The sequence below is a fragment of the Pristis pectinata genome, chromosome 37 (assembly GCF_009764475.1).
Source record: "Pristis pectinata isolate sPriPec2 chromosome 37, sPriPec2.1.pri, whole genome shotgun sequence".
NCBI classification, from domain to species: domain Eukaryota; kingdom Metazoa; phylum Chordata; class Chondrichthyes; order Rhinopristiformes; family Pristidae; genus Pristis; species Pristis pectinata.
Window position 1 is genome coordinate 9,121,329 of NC_067440.1, and position 26,837 is coordinate 9,148,165.

At 46.8% G+C, this 26,837-nt stretch overlaps 1 protein-coding gene across 1 annotated transcript in view; it reads right to left on the reverse strand.

Annotated features, from left to right (window-relative positions):
- Window positions 1-456: 456 nt before the first annotated feature.
- slc12a9 (solute carrier family 12 member 9) overlaps window positions 457-26,837 on the reverse strand; it is a 43,416-nt gene continuing 17,035 nt past the window's right edge. The window contains exons 2-13 of the mRNA XM_052044476.1: window positions 21,784-21,918; window positions 19,782-19,925; window positions 18,451-18,750; window positions 17,453-17,560; window positions 16,037-16,148; window positions 14,339-14,496; window positions 11,134-11,216; window positions 8,805-8,929; window positions 6,436-6,628; window positions 4,568-4,742; window positions 2,794-2,940; window positions 457-1,546 (exon numbers count right to left, since the gene is read on the reverse strand). Coding sequence (XP_051900436.1) covers window positions 705-1,546; window positions 2,794-2,940; window positions 4,568-4,742; window positions 6,436-6,628; window positions 8,805-8,929; window positions 11,134-11,216; window positions 14,339-14,496; window positions 16,037-16,148; window positions 17,453-17,560; window positions 18,451-18,750; window positions 19,782-19,925; window positions 21,784-21,918 — 2,522 coding nt within the window. The 3' untranslated portion in view covers window positions 457-704. The remainder of the gene's footprint in view (window positions 1,547-2,793; window positions 2,941-4,567; window positions 4,743-6,435; window positions 6,629-8,804; window positions 8,930-11,133; window positions 11,217-14,338; window positions 14,497-16,036; window positions 16,149-17,452; window positions 17,561-18,450; window positions 18,751-19,781; window positions 19,926-21,783; window positions 21,919-26,837) is intronic.

Sequence of the window (26,837 nt, forward strand, 5' to 3'; positions counted from 1 at the left end):
CACAGCAGGTAGTGCTGCTGCTACCACCACCTCACAGATCCATCAGGTTCGATCCCAACCTCCGAAGTAGTGTTTATATGTTCTCCCTGTAAGAACTTATAGGGTTCTCTTTCCTCCCCCTCCCCCCAAACGGGTGCTCTGGTTTCTTCCCAACATCTTTGGGCCAAGTAGGAAAATCTAAAGAGAAAACACCAATTCTAATGGAGAGCTTCAAGCAGAAGTTCTAGAGATGCTGCCTGACTTGCTGAGCATTTCCAGCGTTTTGCATTTCCATTTTGGACAGGCCCCCCCATCAGTACTGGTACAGGGCCAGTGAAGCCACTAGGAAGGGGTAATAAGGAATTGCCCAGGGGTTATGGAATACATCCTGTATTGCTCATCAGCCAACACGAGGCTATTTGCAACAAGGTCTCTTGACCTGCAGAGCTTGGCTGAAAAGGAATTTAACACAGGAGAAACATTACATAACCATTTTAATAAGTTAGAACCACCCACCCTCCAAAAGACCCTTTTAAATGCAAGTTACACAATGTTGTCCAAATTCTTTAAATATAAATAATAGTAAATGCAAGCACTCATTTTAAATGTCTAAGATGTGTCTCTGCAATGCACATTGGTTTTGGGAAACGCTGCCAGTGTTCAAGTAGTTTGTGTGCCCCACTTTGGCAAATCCTTTCCCATTTAAACCCCCCCTCAAGTTTGCTCTACAGGTCAGTGCATGTGACTGGAGTGAGTCCGTGGATCAGAAGTGTTGGCCCCAGGTCTTCAGTCAGGATGTCCAACTGCTGCAGGTAACGCTGGGAGCGGGAGGTGTCGGCAGGGGGCCGGGGTAGGTAGAGGAACCGCACAGCTGTGTGGAAGCCCTGCTCCAGCACCATGCGGTTGGCAGCCCGGAGGTAGTCATCGGAGACGAGGGCCGAGTCTCGGCCGGTGCGCGAGGCCTCCTCCTGCTCCTCGCTGGAGAGCTGCTGGCGCCAGTGGAGGGCCACCACCCCATCCCAAGTGACAATCTTGATGGTGGCCTTGATGCGCAGCTTGTCCAGGAGCTCCCGGAGCTTCTCCTCCTTCTTGACCCAACTCTCATCACCCGACTCGATGCAGAGGAAGATGCGGAGACGCGCCCCCTTCCACGAGGCCACCATGGTCAGGACGCAAGCCATCTGCAGCAGGAAGAGGCTGCAGACGTCTACGTAGTTGGTGCTATCGGGCGTCAGGAGATTGAGGGGCCAAACGTCGATGGACACTCTTTCCGACCTCTTCTTGGCGAACAGGTCCTTCTTATTCATGGTGAAGAAATAGCGGGCCAGGCAGATGTTCTTCTGCATCTTGAGGGCGTCCGAGATGATGGCAACGTACTCCACCTCCGTCAGGCTCTTGCTGGTCTCGCTGCCACGTACAGGTGGGAAGTGAGCCTGCAGGGAGGCAATGTCCACGCCAAAGTGGTCATTCTCCTTGGTATCTTGGAAGGCTGGGTCGCACAGGAAGTAGTCATCAGGCACACAGTGGTCATAGAACCCAAGGACCAGAGTGTTGGGCTTCATCCCACCTGGAGGGAAAAAAAAGAGTTCAACTGATTAGTGGATCCACAGTCCAACCCACACACCATCCCAAGTCTCAGTCCCAAAGCTCATTTTTAAATGGTACATAGAACAGTACAGGCCCTTTGGCCCACAATGTTGTGCCGACCTACATAAACCTACTCCATGATCAATCTAACCCTTCCCTCGTACACAGACCATAATCCTCCATTTTCCTTGCATCCAATTTTTCCCCTCCCCCTCCCGGGACTCCAGCAATAAGAAATGTAGCACCATTTAAATTATAAGCATCACCAGTTCTAGGTCAGGGGTGTTGTCAAGGTGAAGGATGGCCACATTGAAGGCCATCATCTTGCCCATCACTCTCCACCTGCCTCATCTAATACTCTATAACTTGCCCCAAGTAGCCTCTTCAGGTCAGGGTTTAAAACAAAATATGCAAACACCTCAGCTGGTTTCCACCTCTGCAAATTCTGCTTCCCTTCTTCACACCAACATTGCCTCATTCAGTAGCTCCAAATTTCACTGCTTCTTGCCCTCCAGATCTAAGGGTTTCTACCCCAGACACTTCTAATTCCACCTATTCCTTTAGTTTGCAAAATTCCCTCCCAGTCTCCCTTTTATAGCTGTCTCCTGCAGAATTTCAGCCACAGAATCAGAGATTTTGAGACTGGAGACCACTATGCTCCTGTCAAAAAGCAACCAATACTCAGGTCAGGCAGCATCTGAGCAGACAGGAATGGTTAACAATAAAGAGAAACCTAAAACAGATGCTGCCTGGCCTGCTGAGTATTCTCAGCATCCTGACTTTATTTCAAAATTTCTAGCTGTGTTTCAGTCCCACTGCCCAGGGCTGGGTTTATAGCCCTGCAGGTCACAGCTCTTCAAGAACACACCCAAATACCACTTAGTTGTGGGGAGGGTTTCTGCCTTGCAGGCAGTGAATTCCAGAATCCCAGCATTCTCTAGTTGAAAATATTTTCCTTTATCTCCTCTCCAATCTTCCACTTGGAATTTGTTTTTGGATACTTCTGCTTAAGGAAAGAGGTCTTTCCCATTTACTATCTGGGCCATATCTCAGTTACATCTCAGCCATTCTGTTCCAAAACAATCCCAGCCTATCTAATCTTTCCTCAGGTTTTGCTGGTAAATCTCTTCAACGCCATCTCCACCGTGATATGAAAAGGTGGTGACCACAATATTAAGGCTGCAATTTAGGTGACCCACAGGCATGTCTTGCCTGTCCCATCCTTACCAAGTCCGGTTATTCTCAGCAGGTGCTGCACCCCCTGACGCACAGAGGGTGAGAGTGTCAGATCCACAAAGGCCTTTACATTCAACTTGTCCACGAGGCTGAGCCAGAAGTTGTACTGAGGGTGGATGGGGTCAGATGGCAGGGTGTCTGAAAGAAACCAGAGGGAGCATCAACTCTACTGTTACTGCACAATCTGGGGCAACACACAGTAGGACAGGATCAATGCAAATTGCGCTTCAACTCAAGGAGGAAAGCTAGCTGTGTTACCAAGAGTCCAATGTCACTGCTCCAGCAGCAGGACAACCCAAAAACATTTCTAATCCATACCTTTGTCTTAGATCTTCTGGGAAATGGGAGACTGTTCCAAGAGTGTGCATGGCATCACTTTGGACAATTAGGTTTCACCAATAACAAGAATGTTAGAACTCGGCTAGTCGAGTAGTACCTGTGGAAAGAGAAACCATTTCATGTTTTGGGGTCAGTGACCCTTCCTCACTTGTAACCACTCCACCCTTCCCCCAGTTCTGAGGAAGGGCTCCCGACCCCAAATCTTTAACCATTTCTTTCCACAGATGCTGCCCTACTTGGTGAGTTTTTCCTCCAGCATTGCTTTGTTTCAGATTCTAGCACTGGCAGTTTTTGACGAGGCTATCACTGGGTCATCTTGGGCTAGTCAGTGGAAGGGTGCCGGTGATCTTGGGTCATCCAAGGTTGATAGATAGCAGCTAGCAGGTTACTTGCGATGTGGTCAGAATCACAGGAAAGTGGAGTTACTGCAGGTTTTCTGCTGCAGTGATATTGGTGAGTGGAACAGACCATAGGAACTGTATTGTCACTCAAACCATTCAACCGTCAATGTTTCACATCCAGGACACAACTGCACAGATACTGCCTGACCTACCAATCCTTTAAGAATAAAACTGAAACTAAACAGAATTCACTCTTACTGTTTTGGAAGACAAAACCCCTTTTGCCATTCACCCCCAGACTCTTAGTAGGTCACTCAAAACATTGACCACATGCAGTTACCGGCAACAGAAAATACCAGAATCAAGCAGGCACCAAAAACAGTTGAAAATGGTGCTTGGGAGACATTCAAGTCTAGTAGCCTCCCTGACTCTTCATTTAAGAATCCCACTACCTGATTAAGAGTAGGGTTTATACCATTCACATTGAGATTACCAACAGCAGGCTGAGAACCAGAACCAAGCCTGCTTGGGAAGGTAGGACTCAGATGGAACAACATTTAGAGTCTGTTTTGACACTACAGTCCACTGCTTCTTATGACATCGTGGGCTCCATTCAGCTCCAAGAACATTCCCAAACACCCACTTATTTTCCTTTGCTTAAATTCTCCAGAACCAAGCACATAAATCTGGGCTGCCACTTCCACTGTCATGGTGGGTGTGCCATTCTTTGGGAGATACTAGACCCATGGCCCGTGCACTTTCCTGTTATTTCAGAGTTGGGGGGGTGGGGGGCTGGTGGTGGTCATGCCCTCAAAGTCACTACGACATATTACACAGTCATAATCAGCATTGTTTATGGGAGCTTGCTGTCAATACATTGTTCATTCAACTTCCTAGAGTCAAGTAGAAGAAAGACTGCTTCCCCTTGCGTTCCCAGTTTAGGACCTTGTACTTCAGCCTTCATTTACCGGGAGTCAAGTGTGCCTAGTTGCTAGGATGCCAAAGGGAAATGAAGGGGAGTGAGGGGGAAGTGTAGAGCTGGCCTTGCATGCTCCACCCTTCCCCACAACAAGCAGCCTACTTACCGAGGTCTCCAATCTCCACATGACCCAGCACAAATAGGCCCCCTTTCTTCAAGTCATTGATGAAGGTGATGAGCTGGGCACTCGTGCGTGGATTGGCCACCATGAGCAAGATCTGGGGCCTCCAGAATTTGACGTGCTCCTTCCGGACATCTAGCAGCAACAGGTACTTCCTTACCTGGAAAAGGCACCACATGTAAGAGAACACGTTTAATCCTCACCAGCTCAGCATTACCATCTTCGGAGATTACTCTCATCTATCATATTGGAGGATAAGTTAACACCTAGACAGATAATTAGCCCAGGGGAGCCAGGGTTCCAGACCCAACTCGAGGTCTGGGCACAAGACCAAGGCTGGCACACCCACTGCACTGAAGTGCAGTCACTCCACTGAAGAGGCTCGGTCTACCTTAGTGGGTGGGAAGAGCACCAGCTAGTCTTTGCTGGTGACCTAGCAAATACTCATCCCCCAACCAAGGATCATGGTGCGACCTTGCTGTGCACACGACATTTCATAGAATCCAAAACAAAAGTGACCACATAAATCAAAGTATTGGAAACAATATCAGCATTGCTGAAAGAGTTAATGTCAGAACTGGTAAAGAGTTAAGTTGCAGAGAATGTAGATGAAAGGAATGGACAAAACAGGAATATGTGATTGGGCGAGGCCAGGTCAGATGTCTTAATGGGGCAGTTGGGGGAGATTATGTTTCTGTCTGAAGTGTTACTAATATCAAACTCTCCAGCTTTGGGTAGCTTGTTTTGTCTGCATCAGAACCAGTCATTTCTGTAGCATCTGTGACATTGGCTCCATTTTCTCCTCTCTCCATTAGCACATCTGCTTTGCATAGCCCACAGCCCTGCTATAGTGACACTGAGGCACAGTCACCCTCTGCACCCCACCCAATCACATATTTCCTCATCTTATCCACTCCCCCACCCACTCTGCAACTTGCTGTTTTCACCAGTCTGTACTGACAAAGGGCTTTAACCCAAACTGTTGGCTGTTTCTCTTCCCACAGATGCTGCCTGATCTGCTGGGTGCTCCCAGCATTCTTTTTTTGATTGGCACCACAAAATTTCAGGATTTCACTCCTGCTATTACAAGACTATTGTATGGACCTCTAGTACAACAAGATGGACTCTTGAACTCATAATCTACCTCATCATGGCCCTTGCACCTTATTGTCCACACGCACTGCACCCTCTGTAACACTATATTCTGCATTCTGTTATTGGTTTTCTATTGTACGGGTGTGATGAAGTGCTCTGTATGAATAGCGCGCAAAACAAAGTTTTTCCACTGAAAAGATATACCAGGATATTGCCTGGACTTGGGGGCCTGAGTTACAAGAAGAGGTTGCGTAGACCAGGACTTTATTCCCTGGAACGTAGGAGATTGCAGGGTGACCTGATAGAGGTATATAAGATCATGAGGGGCATAGACAGGGTGAAAGTGCATAGAATCTTCTTCCCCCAGGGAAGGGGTGCTAAAACAAGAGGGAATAGGTTTAAGATCAGGGGCAGCTTCTTCATGCAAAGGGTGGTGTGTATTTGGAATGAGCTGCCAGAAATAGTGGTTGAGGCGGGCACATTAGCAACATTTAAAAGCCATCTAGATAAGTACACAGATAGGAGATGTTTACTCTCCTGGGCCAAATGCAGGCCAGATGGGACGAACTTGCTGAGCAACAGTTGGCATGGACGAGTTGGGCCATGCTGTACATGACTATGACCTCAGTAGGTGACAATAAACCAATTTACCATTTACATGGAGACCAGGCTCCCTAATTGGGGGGATTCATGCCCACCCACAGGGCTGGTGTTTGCACCTTGCCTGAAGGATTTACCCTGGGCAGATCAGGACTTACCTGGTGAAATATGAGGGCTTGGCTGATGTAGCCCCAACTGCTGGTGGGAGACCGGTAATGGATGACCACCAGCAGGATCAGCATCAGGACAATCCCACAGGAGGCATAGACCGGATTGATCAGGAACATCATCACCAAGCAACCAATGATCCCCAGCAAACACGTGTGCCAACTGAAGAGCTGAAAGGTCGGCCTAGGAGGGACAGAGAAAGACGAAGGTAAAGACTATCCGGGAACATGGACTGTTGCAGGAGGTCCTTGGTTATGTGGGTGGAGTGTAGCTGGGAACAGGATGAGTGTCGTTCCAGTCTCCACCACATCTTCCAAACCCACTGGCAGGACAAGTGAAGCAACATCAGCATCCACCCAAGCCAGTGGCTGGCTTGGATGGGCAAACCACAGTCACAGTCCAGATGTTACTGAGCAGAGTCACAGCAAGAGGTTACCTGGTGGAGGGAGGAATGTTCTCAGACCTTCCTAGGAAAATATAACCCTCAAAACTCCCAATATTCCAAAGAACAGAATCTGGAACAAGCCCAGTGGGAAGAGTACACCCTCTCCTAACTACCTCACCACCCCCTGCCCCACCCTTGACAGGGTCCCACTTTTGGCCCCAGGTTACATCAGACCCAATGGAACTGGAGTGGGAGCCTTGCCCTCCACCCCAAGATTCCACCCCCCCTCCCCACCTCTCCAGGCAGAAACAGACCATAGACCTAAACTTGACCACATTGGTTTAACGTTGGGGCAATGGGGTGCTCCCTCCTTCCCCTCTTTCTCTCCCCACCCTTGGAGATACCCCAGTGGCACAGCACACGTTTAGAAATAACTGCTCAGGAGAAATCAATGGAATAGTCCAATTGTTACATATGTAGCTGCCATTGAGCAGACCTCAACCCCCCGTAGAGAAAACCCCATCCATCCCATTCCTCTGTTCTTTCCCCTCAGCCCCACAAATTGTTCCCTCTCAGGCACACAAATTCCCATCTTAATCTCCCAATGATTCACCTTACACTCTTGGAGGCCACAAGTTCCAGATCACAGGGATTCACGTCCCCTCCTTGCATCTTCCACTAACTCCCACTCAAAAGTCTTTAAATGAAAAGTCTCCTGACCAAACAAGCATCAGATCTCAAAATGCAAGGCCATTTGGCCTATTGCACAGGTCTGAAAGGGTAATCCAATCCACTTCCCCAATAGCTCTGCAAGTTTCTCCTTGCCAAAAGTTTTTTGTTAAAAAAAAAAGAATTATTCACAAGCAAATCCAATGTTTATTGCCCACCCCATAATAATCTTAGTTATACAGCATGGAAGCAGGCCCTTCGGCCCAACTCATCCATGCTGACCAGGTTGCCTACCTGAGCTAGTCCCATTTGCCTGCATGTGGCCCTTATCCCTTTAAACCTTTCCTACCTGTGAACCAGTTTAAAATGTCTTTTAAATGTTGGAATTGTACCCACTCTACCACTTCCTCTGGCAGCTCTTCCTAACCTGAGAAGCAGGCCATTTCAGAGCACAGTTAAAGTCAACCACATCGACATTATGCAGGCAATACTTGGCAAGGGTGACAATTCTCCTAGAGTTTCACAGACACTATTTTTGTTCCCAGTAATCGAATTCTCCAGATCCCTTTGTGGGATTCGAACTTCAGTCTATAGATCAATGGCCCAGATTGTTTGATGCTGATCCAATAATATAACCACTTGCTCATTCCCAGCAGAAATTGTCACTGACACCGCCTGCACCCGTCTCAGGCTCGTTTAGTTTCCCCTTTTGGCCAACTTGGTCAAAACCCACAGGCTCTGGTTATTAACCCTCTCGCCAGTGCAGAAAGCCCTTCCTCTCAACTGAAACCTCACAACAGGAGTGTGCTGCGCCACTAAGTTGAGTTGCAGCAACCCACCCCACACTACTACAGTTCCTAGAAATGTACAGGGAGACATTTAGCTCACTCCTGCTCTGCCATTCAGCAAGACAACAGATCCAATCTTAGCCCAACAATGCTTCCTTTCTCTTCCCTAGTCTCCCTGCACCCACTGCCACTTTTGTAGTTCAGATGTCTGTCAATCTCCACATTTAAAGATTGCCTGGGATAGAGAATTCCATAGAGTCACAATCCTCAGAACTTCCTCCACATCTCAACCTCAACTGGTGACCCCTTGGATTGAAAGTGTCCTCTGGTTCTAGATACCCCCACAATTCCCCATCATCTCTGCATCCACTGTCTATCCCCTACTGAGAACTAGGTTTCCAGAAGATCACATTCCCAGTCTAAACACCAATGAGTATCTACCCATGTTACTCAACCTCCCTCCATACATACATGGCCCCATGCACTCCAGGAATCACCTTGACAAGGAGAAAGCTACCTGAAGTTGGGAGCAGAGGCCCATTCCAGGGATAAGCAAGCCAGGTCAACAGCAGCATAGGCCATCAGGAAGAAGATGGTGACGATCCCAGCGATGGTGTTCAGCTTCCCTGCGAACAGCACCAACTGGAAGAGAGAAGTCAGGAATTCACGCAAGGCAGGAACCTCCCATGCCAATCTTTGGTCCTGAAGACAATCTAGCCTGCCTAGGAGGTACAGGGAACCACTGATGCCAAGTGGGATTAGCTGCTCAAGATCCTTGGAGTAGGTCCCATCATTGCCAATTCCATCAGCCAACACCCAAATGGAGGGATAATGATGATCCATCAGGCATCCTCACCCACCTAGGTCAGAGAGCCCACTGGAGGGCCAGCCTTTAAGAATTAATTTAATTGTCACATGTACTGAGGTACATGAACAGCATACCGTTCATGCTGATCAATTTGTTACATAGTGCATCGAGGTAGTACAAGTAAAACAATAACAGAATGTAGAATGAAGTGCAACAGCTACAGAGAAAGTGTAGTGCAGGCAGACCATAACATGCAAGGTCATAACAAAGTAGATTGGGAGGTCAAGAGTCCATTTTACCATACTAGGAGACCATTCAATAGCCTTATAACAGCAGGACAGAAGCCATCTTTGAGCCTGGTGGTATATACTTTCAAGATTTTGCATCCTTTGCCCCATGTATGTGGGGATGGGGGGAGGGGGGGGTGGAAAAGAGAGAATGTCTGGGGTGGGTGGGGTCTTTGACTATATTGGCTGCTTTACCAAGGCAGCAAGAAGTGTAGAGAGTCCATGGAGGGGAGGCTGGTTTCCATGATGTGCCGAGCTGTGTCCACAACTCTGTAGTTTCTTACAGTCATGGGCAGAGCAGTTGCCATACCAAGCTGTGATGCATCTGGATAGGATGCTTTCTATGGTACATTGATAAAAATTGGTGAGGGTCAACAGGGACATGCCAAATTTCTTTAGCCTCCCAAGCAGAGGCACTGGTCAGCTTTCTTGGCCATAGCATCTACCAGGTTGGACCAGAACAGGATATAGGTGATGTTCACTCCTAGGAACTTGAAGATCTCCACCTCAGCACTGTCGATGTAGACAGGAGCATGTGCCTTTGATGGCAAAAAGAAATCACTGGAGATTTGGGATCTAACAAGTCACTGCTTCTCTTTGCCATGTTGACCCCAACCTCTCTGCTGTACATGGACAAGCACCATTAGCCTGCCAACTATCATTCTAGACTGTAGTGGATCTTGAAAGAGCTATTCAGTTCAGCTCAACAGAACCCAATCCTAGCCCCTGGACAAGTGTACTACCCCAGGGGCAGCTGGTTAACTACGACTGGTCCTACTCTGACCACTTGGTCAAATACTTGGACACAGTGGCTTCCTTCATTTTGCTGCAACTTTACTTTTGCTACATTCTTCTTGGAGTAGACACTTGTCAAGAGGACCAAGGTAGTGCAGCAGGTAGTGGTACTGCCTCAGCACCAGCAACCTATGGTTCAATTCCTGTATCTGGTGCTGTCTGTGTGGAGTGTTCATGTTCTCCGTGATTGTGTGGGCTTCCTCTGGGTGCTCTCAATTCCTTCCACATCAGAAAGGTGTGTTGGCTGGATGTAAGTTACTGTAAATCACCCTTAAAGTGCAGGTGGGTGGCTGGGTAACTCAGGGGAGAGTTAATGGCTAAGAAAGAAAATAGGTTAGTGGGAACACGAGAGACTGGAAATCTGGAGCAACAGACAAGATGCTGGAGGAACTCAGTGGGCCGGGCAGCATCCGTGGAGGGAAATGGACAGGTGACATTTTGGGTTGAGACCTTTCATTAGGGCTCTGGGAAGCAGTGAGGGTGGATGGAATTGCTCAGAGCTGGCGTAGAATGAGGCGTCCATATTGAGGGGAAGAAAGATAGAAGGCATAGTGTCAAGTGACCAATTTTGTGACACTCTCCCTCCTTTCTCACCCCCCTCCCCAACCCTCAGAGTTTGCAATGGGTACAGGGAAGTTTAATAGAAAGGCTTAAGTTGACCAAAGAATAATTAGGGAAACTCAACATGCTGGTGAGGATTGCTATTGATGGGCAGAAAGTCAGCATAACCACTAAATGCCCTCCTACACCATCATTGTATGATTTGCCAAACTCCCATTTTGAGACATTTCCTCAGCTGAGATGGATAGACTTTTGCTGAGTTAATGTAGTTATGGATCAAAGAAACAGATCACTCAATGCAAATGAAGAGGAAAGCAGGGTGAAGAGGGAGTGTGGTGTCCCTCCTCTGGTCCCACCACGATGCACACTTGCACTCCAGATGCTGGGAATCTTACCTGAACTAAGAACCAGGTGTAGAGGACAGCAATCCAGGGGTTTCCAGTCTTGGAGGTTCTTTTTGCAGGGGACAGCAATATGCCTGTGTTGAAGGAAGACAGTTTATTCTGGTTACCCTAAACGTCAAGGTCCATCTCACTCCAATCTTTATTGGCTCCCAGACCCACAACATCTCATTTAAAAAAGTTTCCTCTAAGCTCCTCACCAACCTTCCAACATTAGATAACAGCCACCTGACCCAAGCCCATGGAGACACAAGAGACTGCAGATGCTGGAATCTGGAGCAACACACAATCTGCTGGAGGAACTCAACAGGTCAAGCAGCATCTGTGGGAGGGAAGGAATTGCTAACGTTTCAGGTCGAAACCCTGCACAGCATCCAATTTAGGGTTTCAACCCAAAATATCTACTATTTGTCCCCATCGCAGATGCTGCTCGACCTGCCGAGTTCCTCCAGCAGATTGTTGCTCCAAGCCCGAGAGGGCCCAGCATGGTGTTGGATTGGCATTCTAAGATAACAAGGGTCATGTCAACTCTATAAATGAGCAAGTGGTTTTCAGATGTGTTTTAAAGCATTGCAGTTTGTTCCCCACTCCACACATTATTCTCCCCCAGTGTGGGAGGTGAGTGGGGTGGGTCCAGAGCAATGCACAATGCAGGCACTGCAAGGCAAACTTGCCCCAGAGCAAAGGATTGCTGCTGTAGGAGCAGAACAAGTGCAGCTGCTCTGAAAACTTAACACCAAAAAGGTCAGGGCGAGTCTTGGACTCAGATTCCAAGACAAAAAAGTTGTCAGGTTTGAAAAGAAAACCAGGGCTTTGCACGGGGAACCAAGTTTAAAAAAAATTGTATGCAAGCCAGAGCTTGGCTGGCTGTATTCGGTGGACTGTGATCCTTGCCAATAGCTGTGTCAGATATCATCCTCGGGCTAAGTTTTAATTTTGTTTGAGCTCCTCCAACTGGTGCAGCTCAGAGCCCAACAGGAGGAATCCCGACCTGGAGAGGAGATCTTATAGAAACACAAAATCATAAAAAGGGATAGATAAGATAGAGGCAGGAAAGTTGTTTCAATGGGTAGGTGAGACTAGAACTAGGGGACAGAGCCTTAAGATTTGGGGGGGGGGGGGAAAAGAGGATGGGGGAGGAAGGGGGAGTAGATTTAGGATAGATAGGAGGACCTTTTTCCTCCCCCAGAATAGTGAACCTGTAGAGTTCTTCGCCCAAGGAAGCAGTAGAGGCTACCTCATTAAATATAGTTAAGACACCGTTAGATAGATTTTTGCATAGTAGGGGAATTAAGGGTTATGGGGTAAAAGGCAAGTAGGTGGAGCTGAGTCCACGGCCAGATCAGCCATGAGCTTAATGAATGGCAGAGCAGGCTCGATGGGCCAGATGGCCTCCTCCTATTTCTTATGTTCTTATAAACTCCTGTAGGGAGTGGTCAAGGCTGGAGCTGGGATGGGTTTTAGGACAAGCTGGATAAACGTGGAGGCACGGTGGAGCAGCTGCCTCACAGCTCCAGTGACATGGTTTTGATCCCAACCTCCGGCACTGTCTGTGTGGACTTTGCACTCTCTCTGCAGTTTTCCCCTGGGTGCTCCAGCGTCCCATATCTCAAAGATGTGGGTTGGCCAGTAGGTTAATTGGCTGCTGTAAATTGCTGCTAGTGTGTAGGTAAGGGAATGGGGTGGACCGATGGAAAAAATAAAGTGGTATTGGTGTAGTGGGCACTTGGTTTATATGAACAGTGGGCTGTAAGGCTCATTTCTGTACTGCATAACTATGAGGGATAGGGGAGTAAAGGAAAGGGTACTAGGCTGGCATGAAGCTTAGACATCAGCACAGCAATTGGGTTTCATGGTCTCTCCTGCAGCTTCACAACTGTTTTATAGTGGGAGGGATACATTTCTTTTTGCTCTTGGCTACCAAGTGGGACTGGTAACTTGGAAGGCTTGCCCTAAACAGGCTCATCATTGCCAATTAGCCAACATCCTCACTTGCAGCAGGGAGAATGCATCAGGCATGTTCACCCAACTCAGCAGGTGAGTCTGTCCACTGGAGAGCCAGTCTTTGGCACCATTGGGAGTGTTGGGTTTACATTTCACCCGTTCTTCACCTTCCAGCTACCATATTCCACCCAGGATGTTTCCCCACATTTCCTCCCCCATCCCAGATTGGGTATTGTGATGGGCAGGGATTGTTCACTTGTTAAATATCATTCAGAAGCTTGGGAAGCCATTCAGCCTTCCATCATTGGGTTAATCCCCTTACTGGTGGGAAGGGAAGTTATCAGGTTTGGTAACCCTCGCCACCCTAACTGCAGGCAAGTTCAGGGAGACAAACTAGAAGCAAGAAACCAAAACAGTTTAAAAGGAAGGTGTTTTTGAGACAAGAGACTGCAGATGCTAGAAATCTGGAACAACATACAAAGAAGCTGGAGGATCTCAGCAGGTCAGGCAGCATCCATGGAGGGAAATGGAAAGTTGATGTTTCGGGTTGAGACCCTTCATCTGGACTGGAAAGGGAGGAGATAGCTAGTATATGTGTTTTTTTTGTGGGGGGGGGAGAAAGAGGGGGTGATAGGCAGGTGAGGAGTGGGAATGATACAAGCTAAGAGGTGATGGGTGGAAGTGACAAAGGGCTGAAGATGATGGGATCTGATAGGAGAGGACAGTAGACCCTGGAATAAACCGTGAGAGGCAAGGAGGGGAACCAGTGGAATGGATGTGTGGGTGGGTGATGAGCAGATGGGGGCCAGTGAGATGAGGAGGAAGGGGGTTTGGGTGGGTGGAGAAACAGGGAGGAGTGGTTACCAGAAGTTAGAGAAATCTATATTCATGCCATCAAATTGAGACTACCAAGACAGGAGTACGAGGTGCTGTTCATCTAATCTATACCTAGCCTCAAGTTGGTGGTGGAGGCAACTATAGACAGACACATTATTGATCTAGATCAAAGCATTTGGGAAAACAAAGGGGAAAAAAGCAAAACTGGTGAGCAATTCTAGGGTAGCTGCAGTTTAGTGTTCAGAATTGAAAGATGCAGGAGGAGAGGGCTCTCAAAACAGAGAGTCAGGCAGGATGTTAGAGTTTCTGTAAATACTATCAATTAAATGAGCACTTTGCATTTTATCCCTTTAAATCTGCCCAGCTCCCTCCCCAACCAAAACAAACCCACAATGCCTTCCAGAGACTCAATGCTCACCAAACAGGTCATCCCTGGCCAGGGCATGTAGGATGCGCGATGCTCCTATCAGAGTGCTCATTGAGGCAGAGAGGGAGGCCGCGTACACTCCAATGACAACAAATGGTGGCCAGATGTTGATTTGCCGGAAGAAGCCGTAATCTCCTTGCAGTAGCATCCTGGCCAGCAATGGAAAGGGGAACAAAAAGGAAACCCGTTAACAGTAGGCAGAGAAATGTTGGCTGGAGTGATCCATGCACAAGGCCAGAGCAAAACACTGCCAGGACTTCAGCTTTTGGTGGGAGGTCAAACAAGTGTCATGGACCCCTCATGGGAGGAGCTAGGTGGCCGAACTCCCTGCCAATGCAAGGGGAGGAAAACAAGATGCAACATCAGATAACTTGGTTTCTGTATCAGTTGCCCAGCTGTGGTACAGGCAACCCCCATGTTCTGACAAGTAAGATAACAAATTGGCCCTTATGAAATTCACAAATTATCACCAGATAAAATCTTGGATACAGAATAAAAACTCACTCTAAAGAAAATAGTAAATAAAAGGTAAATTTTTCAACTCATTTCTTGATGCACAGATGGTTAAAAAAAAGTCATGACAGACCATTTAAAAACAACCCCCACATAAAGGGCCACCTGTATTGGCCCAGTTGGTTTGCTCCCCTCAGAGTGGGGTTCACACCCCACCTGCCCTACCTTCATGCTCTGCATTTTGCAACTCCTACAGTTTTCTCCCCCACCTGTGTTCTCACTAACTACTCCCAATCACACATTGACCAGATTCTGATTTACAGTTTATCCCCATCATCAACACTGTTTTACCCAGACACATTGCACCCCCACCCCCTCTCTGCAGCTTAACCAGCTTTGGAACTGGGAAGGAGACCGAAGGGTCTTCAGCCTGAAACATTAGAAGCATTTCTCTTCCCATAGATGCAGCCTGACCAGAGTATTTGCAGCATTTTATTTTCCGTTTTTACATTTAAGAGGAACCAAAAGCACAAATGCTGGAAATCAAAGACAAGCTGGAGAAATCTGGGGGATTCTCAGCGGGTCAGGCACACCTTTCCCCTTATCCACAGGAAATATTTTGGGTCATTCTTTCTCTCTGCCAATGCAGCCTGACCCACTGATTTCCTGTATTGTTACTGCCGGTAAGGGGGAAACCCAGAAACGCCAGCAGAGGAACCTAGTGACAGGGCTGGATGGGAGGTGGGGTGTAGGCTCCATGAGCCAAGATGAGCTCAAGGGGCTCAGTCAAAGGGAATGCAAGGCAATGCCATTGGGACAACCCAACTCCAGGGTTGATTGATTGAGGGAGAGGGGCAGGAAAGGAAGGGAAGGGAGGAAGGCGAGAGGGGCGGGAAAGGAAGGGAAGGGAGGAAGGCGAGAGGGGCTAGCCATTTTGAATTTCCTCCCACTTGTTCCATTCTGCATGATCAATGGTATACAGCTTCCTATGTGAACACTAAGAACCACACACCTCTCGACAGAACCAACCAGGTTAGGCTAAAAACTTCAAGGATAGCAAGCTCCCCTGAACCCATTCCCCTCCTGGGCTCTTCCCCCTCCACCGTTCCCCAAACCCACCCTCCCTTTCCCTTTTCTCCATCTTGGGCTCTTCCCTCCACCTTGACCCCCACCTCCATTCCCCAAACCAAGGCTCAAGACTCCCAATTTGGCCTTCTCAAAACCCCAGAGCCTCACCTGTCACAGGTGAAGCTGACCATGAGGAAGAGCAGTAGATACACCAGCAGGGTGTAGATCACCGCAATGATCGTCCCTTTGGGAATGGCATAGCTTGGATTCTTCAAATCCCCTGGAAAACAGAAAAGCCTGAAGCAGCCCAAAGACTAGCAGTAATCCACGTTTACAGCACACACAGGAGGAAGCACTTTTCTGGAATTCCCAAATGCAAATGGAAGACTGCAGTGAGCAAAGGAAAGGCAGTCACATGGAATGGCCACCACTTGGCAATGACAGCACTCACTGGGTGCAATGCATCTTTTAGAACCCAATGCACCACTTGCTTATGACCACGATACTTCATTGTATCGGACACCACTATTTAGTGTGGAGTTACTGCCTTCAATAAGAGGTTGTTCCATTGATGATATCCCCTCAGTTTATTGGCCAAGGCAAGCAGCAACACAAAAGGGGCCTGCAGATACCAAGTGTGGTTTACAACTGATGGACAGGATCAAGGGAAGTCAGTTATTGGCTCCATCTGTTCATCTACATTATAGAGTGGAGGGAGATTATCACTCACGTATTTGAACTATGCCTTTAAAACACAATAAAAAGGGCCACCAGTTGCTCCACAGGAAGGCATTTGCAATATCAAGTGTTCAACAGGTTTAAGAGATTAAGCGTACTCATGTGCAGGAAAGTGGCACCAGAAGTCCTGGTCTTAGTTACAGCACAGCAGGCCCTTCTGCCCGCCAACTCCTTGCCTGTCCATTATGTACCCATTTACACTAATCCCACCCTAACCCATTTTATTCCCATCAAATTCTACCACACCAACACATTAGGGGCAATTTACAGCAGCCAATTAATTTACTGACCCCAATTTTTTTTGGGTGATGTGGAGGACCAGAACAGGGGGGAGTGCCCTCAGTCACAGGGAGAATGTGCGTGCTCCACACAAACAACGCTGAAGGTCAGGATCTAACCCGTGTTGCTGGAGCTGTGAGCCAGCAGCTCTGCCAGTTGCCACTGGTGAATGTGGCTGAATGGCCTCCTGCTCCTACTTAGAGGAGGTGGGCTTTAGGCAAAGTCTTAAGGTGGAGATGTTTAGGGGAGGGGGAGGTTCACAGCTGAAGGTACATCATTCAATAGTAATGGAAATCAAACAGTGTGTTAGAAAAATCAGATTGCAAAACTGTGGGAGGCTATAGAGATTTGGAGGGCAGGCAGGCAGAGGGAAAACGAGAGGACAAAGGATTTGAACACAAAGAACCTTATCTGAACAAGTTGCTAGACTGGAGCCAATTAACTTGCACAGAGAGTGACATGACATGGGAGTTAGAGTTGGGCCAGGTTTATGGGCCCAGGTTTTTTTGATCCTCATTTGAATGAAGGGCAGAAGGCAGAGGAGAAACAAACAGACGAGGTATTTACCGGACATGTTGGATCCAGCCATTATGCCAGTGCAGCCATTAAACATCACTGCAAACACTGTTGCAAATGTCATGAGGGTGCCAGTGGTGTAATCTACAGAGTAGTTATCTAGAAGACAAAACAAATGTCGCTCATAAGGATGCATCCAGAAAGGTCCACATAACCCAACCACTGCCCAGTCCCACATCTCCCATGCCAATTCTTGCAGTGGGATAGGGAGGTATTCTTGTCCCGAGGGTATTCTTCTATGACCAGGTTACAAGAATAACCAAACTGTTGCTCAGGTTAGAGTTACAGATACAAGCTTCCTAAAAAAAAAAACAAAGAACTGCAGGTTTTGGAAGCATCCAATAAGTCATGCAGTGTCTGAGGAGAGAGGAAAAACAGCTAGTGATTTAGGTTAAAGATGATAACTCTTTCCACAGATGCTGCCTGACCTGCTGAGCATTTTCAGAAATATTCTAATTTCCAAACAGACAAACTGGGTTTCCAAAGATCTTTCAGAATTTAGTAATGTTTCAATGAGATCACCCCATTCCAAACTCAAGCGCAGACCCAGACTGTTTATTCTCTTTAGAGAATTTTCAACCACCCATCCTCCCGCCACCACTTCAGGAATCAATTTGCTGCAACTGTCCCAAGTAGATCCATCCTTAGCCAGCGAGACCAATATCCCAGGTGTGGGCCTTACACAACCCCCACAAGATGTTATCTCTTGCATTCCAATTGTCTTGCAACAACAACATACTACTTTTAATTGCTTGTTCCTGCATGGTAGCCTTCAGCAATGCTTACCATGACAACCAAGTCTTTAATGAGCACACCTAGTTTTCTACTTCTGCCTGAATTTGATGACACATTTTGTACCCCTACCCAGTTAGCCTGGCCATCTCTCAAAGCCTGAATTCTTCTCCTATCTCACATTGCCACTCAGCTCTGAGAATGAAGATGCAAGTTACCAACCTGGAGATGGGGACAAAGAAGAACTTTGCACTTACCCATGAGGTTCCGCTGCAATGTAGCCAGGTTGAAGCCCGTGTAATTGGTGTGGATGATTTGGCTGGTGTTGCCAGACTGTTTAACAATCCAGACAGTCTTGGGGCTCACCGCAAAGAAACTGATGAAGATGGTGATGAGCACAATGTGGACCATGAGGAATATCAGGAAGCTGGTCTTGGCATAGATCTGGGCCCCGACCAGGCAGACCAGCAGGCAAAGTAGTAGGATACTCGAGGCATAGAGGACGTCATAGAGATAGCTCTGTGGGAGCACATGGATACCTCGGTGGTCTGTTTCTGCTGTAAGGGGTAGTTGGAGAACAAGATACAGAGTGGGCAGTTACTTATTTTGTAGGAGCAAGAGGCCATTCAGTCCCTCATGGACATCAAACAGGCATCTCAATCCCACCCAATGTAGCTCTACAATCCTTGGGAGATAGTGCGGTTACTGGAATAGAAGACATTTCTGGACTATTGATCCAGAGACATTCCAAGGCAGCTGAAGTAAGTGAAATTAGGAATAACAGTAGCCACAGATCACCAGATGGTTGCAAAAACCCAAATGGTTCACCAAAACCCTTGCCTGTATGCAACTCTAGACCCACATATTCCACAGCCTCTGCACCTTAGTCTTGTATTGAAGGTCTAATTTCCAGCTTTGGCTCATAGTGCAACAGAAAGCAGAAATCCCAAGTTAAATGGGAGGTGTTAAAAGCATTCTGCAGTTGTCATTCCAGGGAGGAGCTGGTTGCTTCACATATTTGTACTGCAGAGTCAATAGGCTAATCAGTTTGTGCACAACAAGCTCCCATTTAACCTCAACCTGGTAAATAACAAACCTTATGCTCAAAGGATAATCACTGATCTAGAGTCTGGGGAAGATGGGTGATGGTGTTCCAATTATACTAGAAATTCCTTAATCTAGCATGTCAACAATTTAAGTCTTGAGCTACATTTATAAATAAATAAAGAGTTCAAGGTTTGTAACCCCATGACTTAGCCTTTTCCATTCTCTTAAAGATATCTCCATCAACTGCATAGTGAAGAATGCAAATCATTGTCTGATGTGGGAATTTGTATTAACAAGCAGAGGAGGGTTTAAGTTTCTAACTTATGCACCATCCAGTCCTCAGAGAGTGGCAAAACCCAGAGAGACCTGCTATTCAGTAGAAAAACGGGGTAAACGATCACGTCCATCTTGTAACCCACATCCTGTGGAACAGACCACCACTACGCTGGGACAGTCCCAGCTAATGTCAAGACCACCCATTCAATATTTTCTCAAATTAAGAGAGCGATTCAATATTTCTATGGTACAGGGGTAGACTCACCTGCATTTGGGAGCTGTCCGAATACATCCAGAATAGCCTCCACCATTCCCAGAATATAAACCGCACAGGAACAGACGTTCGCAAGGAAGAACATCAGCCCAATGCTCCCACCAAACTCTGGACCCAACGTCCGGCTGATCATAACTGGAAACAGTGTAAAGGAAGCCAAGCCAGGCTGTAGAAGGGGAGAGGAAGGGTGGGGAAGGGAATGTGGAAACAAGCAACCAGCAACTCCCAGGGGTTTGGCTCTAGCTCCATCAGCCCTTCAATTGCTAAACTGAAGTCAATCAGCTGTACCCAAAGTCTCAATCTGTGGATTTCTGGCTGATGAGTAGGATTAGGCTGGATGGCTCTTTGGTATCCTCTGGTGCCACTACAATTCCCAGGAGTCTACAGGGAAGACAACAGGCAAGATCTTTCAAATAAAAAAAAGGGGGCAACTTTAAAGTATTTATTTTTTTGTTGTTGGCAAATACCAGAGGGCAAGAGGTAGTGGATTAAAAAGGAGATTTACGAGGCTTTTTTTCTTAAAAAAAGATACAAATATGGTAGATGCCTGGAAACCACTGCCAGGGGAGATGGTGGAAGCAGATGATAGCAATATTTAAGTATTTAGACAGCCACAAACAGGTAGGGATAGAAGGATTAGACACCATGTGTAGGCAGATGGGATTAGTTTAATTTGGCACCATGGTCCACCCAGACATTATTGGCTGCACAGCCCATTCCTGTGCTCTACTGCAAGTGGTTACTAGCCCATCTGGCTGAGCTCAAGAGGGTAGATGCCAATAGGCTGTCATTGCCAAACACTGGTCCTTGCAGAGTGCGATAGGGACATGGAGCCACCCAGACAGCTCCTGAATGTTAACCAATGATCAAGGGCTCCCAGACCTTCAGGAATATATTGCAGGATCCAGGAACGAAGGACATTCATGGTAGGGAACACCAAAGTAATTATGGGACAGGAGGAGACCATATGCTAGAGCCCATGCCACCTACTGGTAGAACAATCCTCAGTTCCTGCTCCACAAGTTTTGCTTCAACTGCTGGCCCATTCCTTTTAAAGCCCTAATGGATTTAGTTTCCAAAGTGCCTTCAGGCAGCAAGTTCCAGATCAACTCCTAAACAAGAATAAAAAAAGATACTCATATTCCCTTTGCTCAAGCATTTTAATCCCATGAACAGCAATAGCTTCCCTCTACCTTCCCTATCCAAACCCATCAAGGCAGCAGCATCTATCACCAAGGACCCTCGCCATCCAGGACACACCCACGTCTCGTTACTACCATCGGGGAGGAGGTACAGGAGCCTGAAGACCCCCACTCAATGATTCAGGAACAGCTTCTTCTGCTCTGCCATCAGATTTCTGAACGGTTCGTGAACACTAGCTCATTATTCCTCTTTTGCACTACTTGTTTTCTTGTAATTTAGTACATTTTATCTCTTGCACTGCTACCGCAGAAACAAATTTCACAATGTGCACTGATGATAAACTCAATTCTGATTACAAACTTATCAACACCCTCTGCTCAAAAAAGCATTCCCCTGCTGTGCTGAAATCTCCCCCCAGCTCCACTCCAGTGAATCTCTTCAACCTCATATGTCCTTCACAGCCTTTCAGTGTGGTGGATGCAATATTCCAACTGTAGCCAGCCCAGTCTGTCAACATAACTTATGAAACACCCAAGATCCCACATCCTTTAGCAACTACCCTCAACATCCCTTGCCTCTCAAGAATCTGTACACCCAGGCATCTGATTCGGCACACCCTTTAGAACCACGCTATTTCATCTGTAGGGTCTTGCATTGTTATGGCAACTGGTTCATAGGAAACATTTGTGCATGTTATCCTAACAATTTTACTGCAGTCAGAGAAAGAATGTTTGGTGGAGTTAACTAGAGCCTAGACCAAGGATAGAACTAGAGCTTCTAGAAGGCCCAGAGTTTTCAAGCCTACATGGGGCAGTGGTGGATGGCAGCCACAGCTGGGGCAAAAGGATACAGTAAGCTCCACCACCTCTCACTGCTCCGTTGGTGGAGATTGCACACACCGATAGCACCGTCAGGCTAATGATGATGTAGGCCACTACCAGCATGAGCAGCGACTCGAGGAATCCTGCCTGGCCAATGACAAAACCTGGAGAGAGAGATGCGCACACAGAGACAGGCAGAGTCAGCAACAAGCAGACAATGAATTTGGCTAGTACAATAGAACAGGCAAACAATGAAAGGCAGACTCTTGGGTGAAGAGCCTCATGTGACTCATTTTAACCCTGCAGCTTAAGCTAGTCATCTCTGGATCTGTCTTGCATCTTATCATCTACCTGCACTTTCTCTGTAACTGACACACAATATAATATATAGTTGACTCAGCCCTATACATCACAAGCATATCTCTCCCTACTATCAGGAATATCTACAGGAGGCGCTGCCTCAAGAAGGCAACATCCATCATCAAAGATCCCCACCATCCGCGCTGTGCCATCTTCTCACAGCTACCATCAGGCAGGAGGTACAGAAGCCTGAAGTCCCACACCACCAGGTTGAAAAAACAGCTATTTCCCTTCAACCATTTGGTTCTTGAACCAACCTGCAAACCCTAATCACTACAGTTTAGCAATACTATGACCACTTTGCACTAAAATGGACTTTTTTGTTCTAATTGTGTTCTTTCTTGTAAAAATTGTTTTTCTTGTGAATGTTGTGCACCTGATGCTATGTGCTGGTGATGCTGCTGCAGTAAGTTTTTCATGTACATTCTCTTCCATTGGGTAGAAGATACAGGAGCCTGAGGGCACGTACCACCAGACTCAAGGACAGCTTCTACCCCACTGTGATAAACTATTGAACGGTTCCCTTATACAATAAGATGGACTCTGACCTCACGATCTACCTTGTTGTGACCTTGCACCTTATTGCACTGCACTCGGTAGCTGTGACACTTTATTCTGTACTGTTACTGTTTTTACCTGTACTACATCAATGCACTAACTCAATGTAACTGCACTGTGTTATGAATTGACCTGTACGATCGGTTTGTAAGACAAGCTTTTCACTGTACCTCGGTACAAGTGACAATAATAAACCAACACATGCATGCACAGGTGCAACACGACAAATTGGACATTGATGTTATTGTTTTCCCTTGTACTACCTTGATGTACTGATGTGGTGAAATGATCTGTATGGATGGCATGCAAAACCAGTTTTTCCCCACTGTACCTTGGTACATGTGGCAATAATAAACCAATTACCTTTGGATAAGATATTCATACCAGTCTTCAATCTGGTGGGGTGAGGGGGCAGAGGCAAACCATTGTAGGCTCTTCAGCTCTAAAGCAACAATCAGGCCCATCCCCACCTGTCATCCCTCTCCCAAGGAGTTCCCCAGCAAGGAGGACACCCACCCTGCCACAGGTTCCACAGCAACAGGCCCAACCATCCCCCACCACATTTCCTCCCCTCAAATCCTCCAGCACCATCCCACCCCCCTCTAGGGTTCCTCAGTGATGGGGGCCAAGCTGCGCACTTTCACTCCCACCACCCTCCCTCTTCACCCCCTCCAATTCCCCAGGGTTACCCAATGACAGAGCCCTATCACACAGCCAAGTGCTACCAAGGTACATATAAAAAGACAAAAACCTCTTACATTTCACCATCTCAAGGCACCCCAAAGTACTTCAAACTGTAGTAAGGTAGGTGTGCTCCCACAAACAGCTGTGAGATTGCTCAACATTGCATCATCTGGTGGCTAAGGATGGCCATCAGCTGTGGATCCAGGGATAGCTTTTCCTCTGAATTGTACATTGGGATGCGATTGTACATTGGAGCCATGCAAGAGAGCAGACAAAGCTGTGGTTTGTGAACTTCAGCAAGATGGTGCTGCACTCCACATGCTGCATCAAGGGTGCAACAGCCTAGTTGCTGAAGAGTGGCTTGTACCCCCAGCTAGGTCAGGAGGTGAAGACCATTGCCGATAGCTGGGTTACAAGCAGGTTGTCAGTTTAATCAGCCGAGTAAACTATTTGCAACTCACTTTTCATGGCTGTAGCTGGTCTTTGATTTAGGGAGTGTTCAGTAACGAAGTAAGGTGTGGAAGTAAGGGCAGGCATGGTAGTGTAGCAGTTAGCGTAATGCTATTAGAGTGCCAGTGACCCGGGTTCAATTCCCACTGCTGTCTGTAAGGACTTTGTACGTTCTCCCCGTGACTGCGTGGGTTTCCTCCAGTGCTCCAGTTTCCACCCACATTCCAAAAGACATACGGGTTAGGAGGTTGTGGGCATGCTATGTTGGCACCAGGAGCATGGCGACACTTGCGGGCTGCCCCCAGCAAAAGATGCATTTCACTGTGTTTTGATGTACATGTGACTAATAAAGATCTTATTTTAAATATGGTAATTGGGGATACAGTAGTTGGGGATTCCATCTCCAATTACTGTATTTAGTGACTGACCACCCCCAAATCAGAGACCAGCCACAGACATCAAGAGGTAGATTGCAAATACAAAGGCTTCATCTTTGGAATGTAATTAATGATACAGAGAACAGGTTGATAAAGAGCAGATGAGATTTTAGACTTCAAAGCACACAAATGTTGAACTTATACAAAACACTGGTTCAGATGCAGCAAGAGTACGTACCCAATTCTGGTTACTGCACTTTAAGGACTGAGTGTAGAAGATACTTACTAGAATCATTTCAGTGAGGGAGGAGGAGGTGGGATGATCAAGATCAGAGGTGCAATTGGACATTCAAGGTTATGGGGTGAACTGGTCAAAGTCATTGCAGGGGGATGTTTGTATTTGCAGGAGGATTCAAGAACTGGAGGGTGAAAGATTTTGTGGGATATTTATTGGTGTCAGCTAATGAAGTTGAGGCATACGAACCACTGGAAACAATTTATTACACAGCAAACAAATATTAAACGAGAGGCAAAATACAGTCAGTGCTGAAATCCATACAGACTAGACAGCAGAGGAAAGAAAAGTTAGTGTTTTAGGCAGTGGCATTTTCTCTCACAGATGCTGCTTAGTTGAGCATTTCCCCATCTTTATTTAGAAGGTACTTAGACAAACTACAGCATCTTCTCCCAACAAAAGCATGGAACTATTCCTAGGAGGCAACCCATGGTTACACAAAAGATCAATGTCAGCCCCTTACAGCTTTGTAGTTACCTGGCTCATTTGACAGGGTAATTAATCATCTCACATCTGGTTGTCATGCCTTATAGCATTGGGTTCAAAATTCAGTATGCAGGGAGTGGGGGCAGGAAATGGTGCTGGTGGTGAGAAAGTGGGCAGGATGTCAAGCTGTCACAATCTGCCACTCTCAACCCAAATCACCAAGAGATTGTTTTTGGGACGGAGAAAGTTAAATAGATCTGGCTACAGTGAAAGAGCTAGGGAATATGGATGATTGCTCTTGTAGAGAGCCAGCAAGGGCTCAATGTGTCAAATGGCCTCTTTTTATACTGTAACAATTGTCATCAGCTACTTGTTTGTGGATCGCATACAATTTGAACACCAACCATTCCTACTCCCAGCCGACCAATAATGGGCATTCGGGAGGCTAGTCATTGGTCTGTAATACCTTCCAGCCCAGGAGAACTCTGGTGCCAAACCCCTTGCATTTGGGAAGGAGGTCAGGAAGCACAATGCTGTAAGGGGCTGAGAAAACAAGTCTCCCACCCACCAGAAGCCCACTCATGGTGGCACCTTTAACATATATACGTGACCAATTTGTGCACAGCAAGCTTCCACAAATGGCAACAGGTTGACCACCAAAAACCCTGTAGACAGTCAAGGAGAAGAAAATAGTTAAACAGATGATTGCTAAACAGCCAAAGAAACTTGGTCAGTACAAAGCTGAAGAGATGATGTAAAGTGGGGTCATACTGACATTTGGGTAGTGTCAGTGTGGAAACGTAGGTGCATTAATTTTCTACCTGAGAATTTTAGTGCAGTATTTCCCTTCTCTTCCCCCCCAACTATTCCTGATACCGAGAGAGAAACAGACAGTTTTGAGATACTGTGCAGTATTATACAAGTCTAAACTTTGATAACTGCAGACCAGGTGACTAAGTTGATCATGAGAACCAGCAAGAATTTGAAAGTTTCAAACGAGTACATATACAGAAAAGGAGTCAACTTTAGCCATATAAATAGGCTATGAAATCAAAGCAATGTCTGAAAAGTTTACAAGGAAATGTATAATAAGGTGCCTCATGAGATGATCGACAGCAATAACTCGAGACCAACAACCGCCAAAGACCCCCAAGTCTCTGACTTAGAGGAACTTGCCATGTCAAACCCTGACCAGGTTCATCTAGAGTGGGTAATGTCTAAATAGGCTTAGAGTTTGAGGTTGTGAAACTGCCAAGAGCTGTGAATATAAACAGTTCATGTTTTAGTACTACATAGTGAACCTTTGAGTTGTTTGAACTAATTACTATTAAAGAAATACAGTTAGTGGGCAAAGTCATTGTCTGGTGTGATTTGTCATCATTTACTGCTTTTAATTTGGTTTAACTGGCAGCAACCCTGATGTTGGGATAATAGTTGTTCCAAGACACTGGAGTCTCGCTGTTCTTTTAATGGGGATCTTGTACGTTCACCTGAAGGAAGACAAGGCTTGCTTAATATAAATCACCCAAAAAGAGATCACCCCTTACAATTTTGATTCACCCTCAATACCACACTGGGGAGGTCATTTGAAATCACACACTCAAGCCCATCACATCAAGAGGCTGGGCACTACACAACAACTGCCACACTTAAATGCACTGGGATAAGGCACTTAACCAACCTTCCTTCAGTTGCAATTGATTCACTACAAATTCTTTCTCTCCCACCCACCCCACCCCCAGTCCTGCTCCCCCACAGCTAATACTGAAGCACTTTTCAAGAGGCTGAGAGTCAGTTGTGGGTTTGAACCCCCACTTTACTAGAAGGTTGATGCCCAAGGGGGTGGCAAGAGACAGATACTCTCAACATTTAAATGAGCATTCGAAGTGCAATGGCATAAAGTATCCAGGCCAAGTTCTGGAAAGTAAGACTA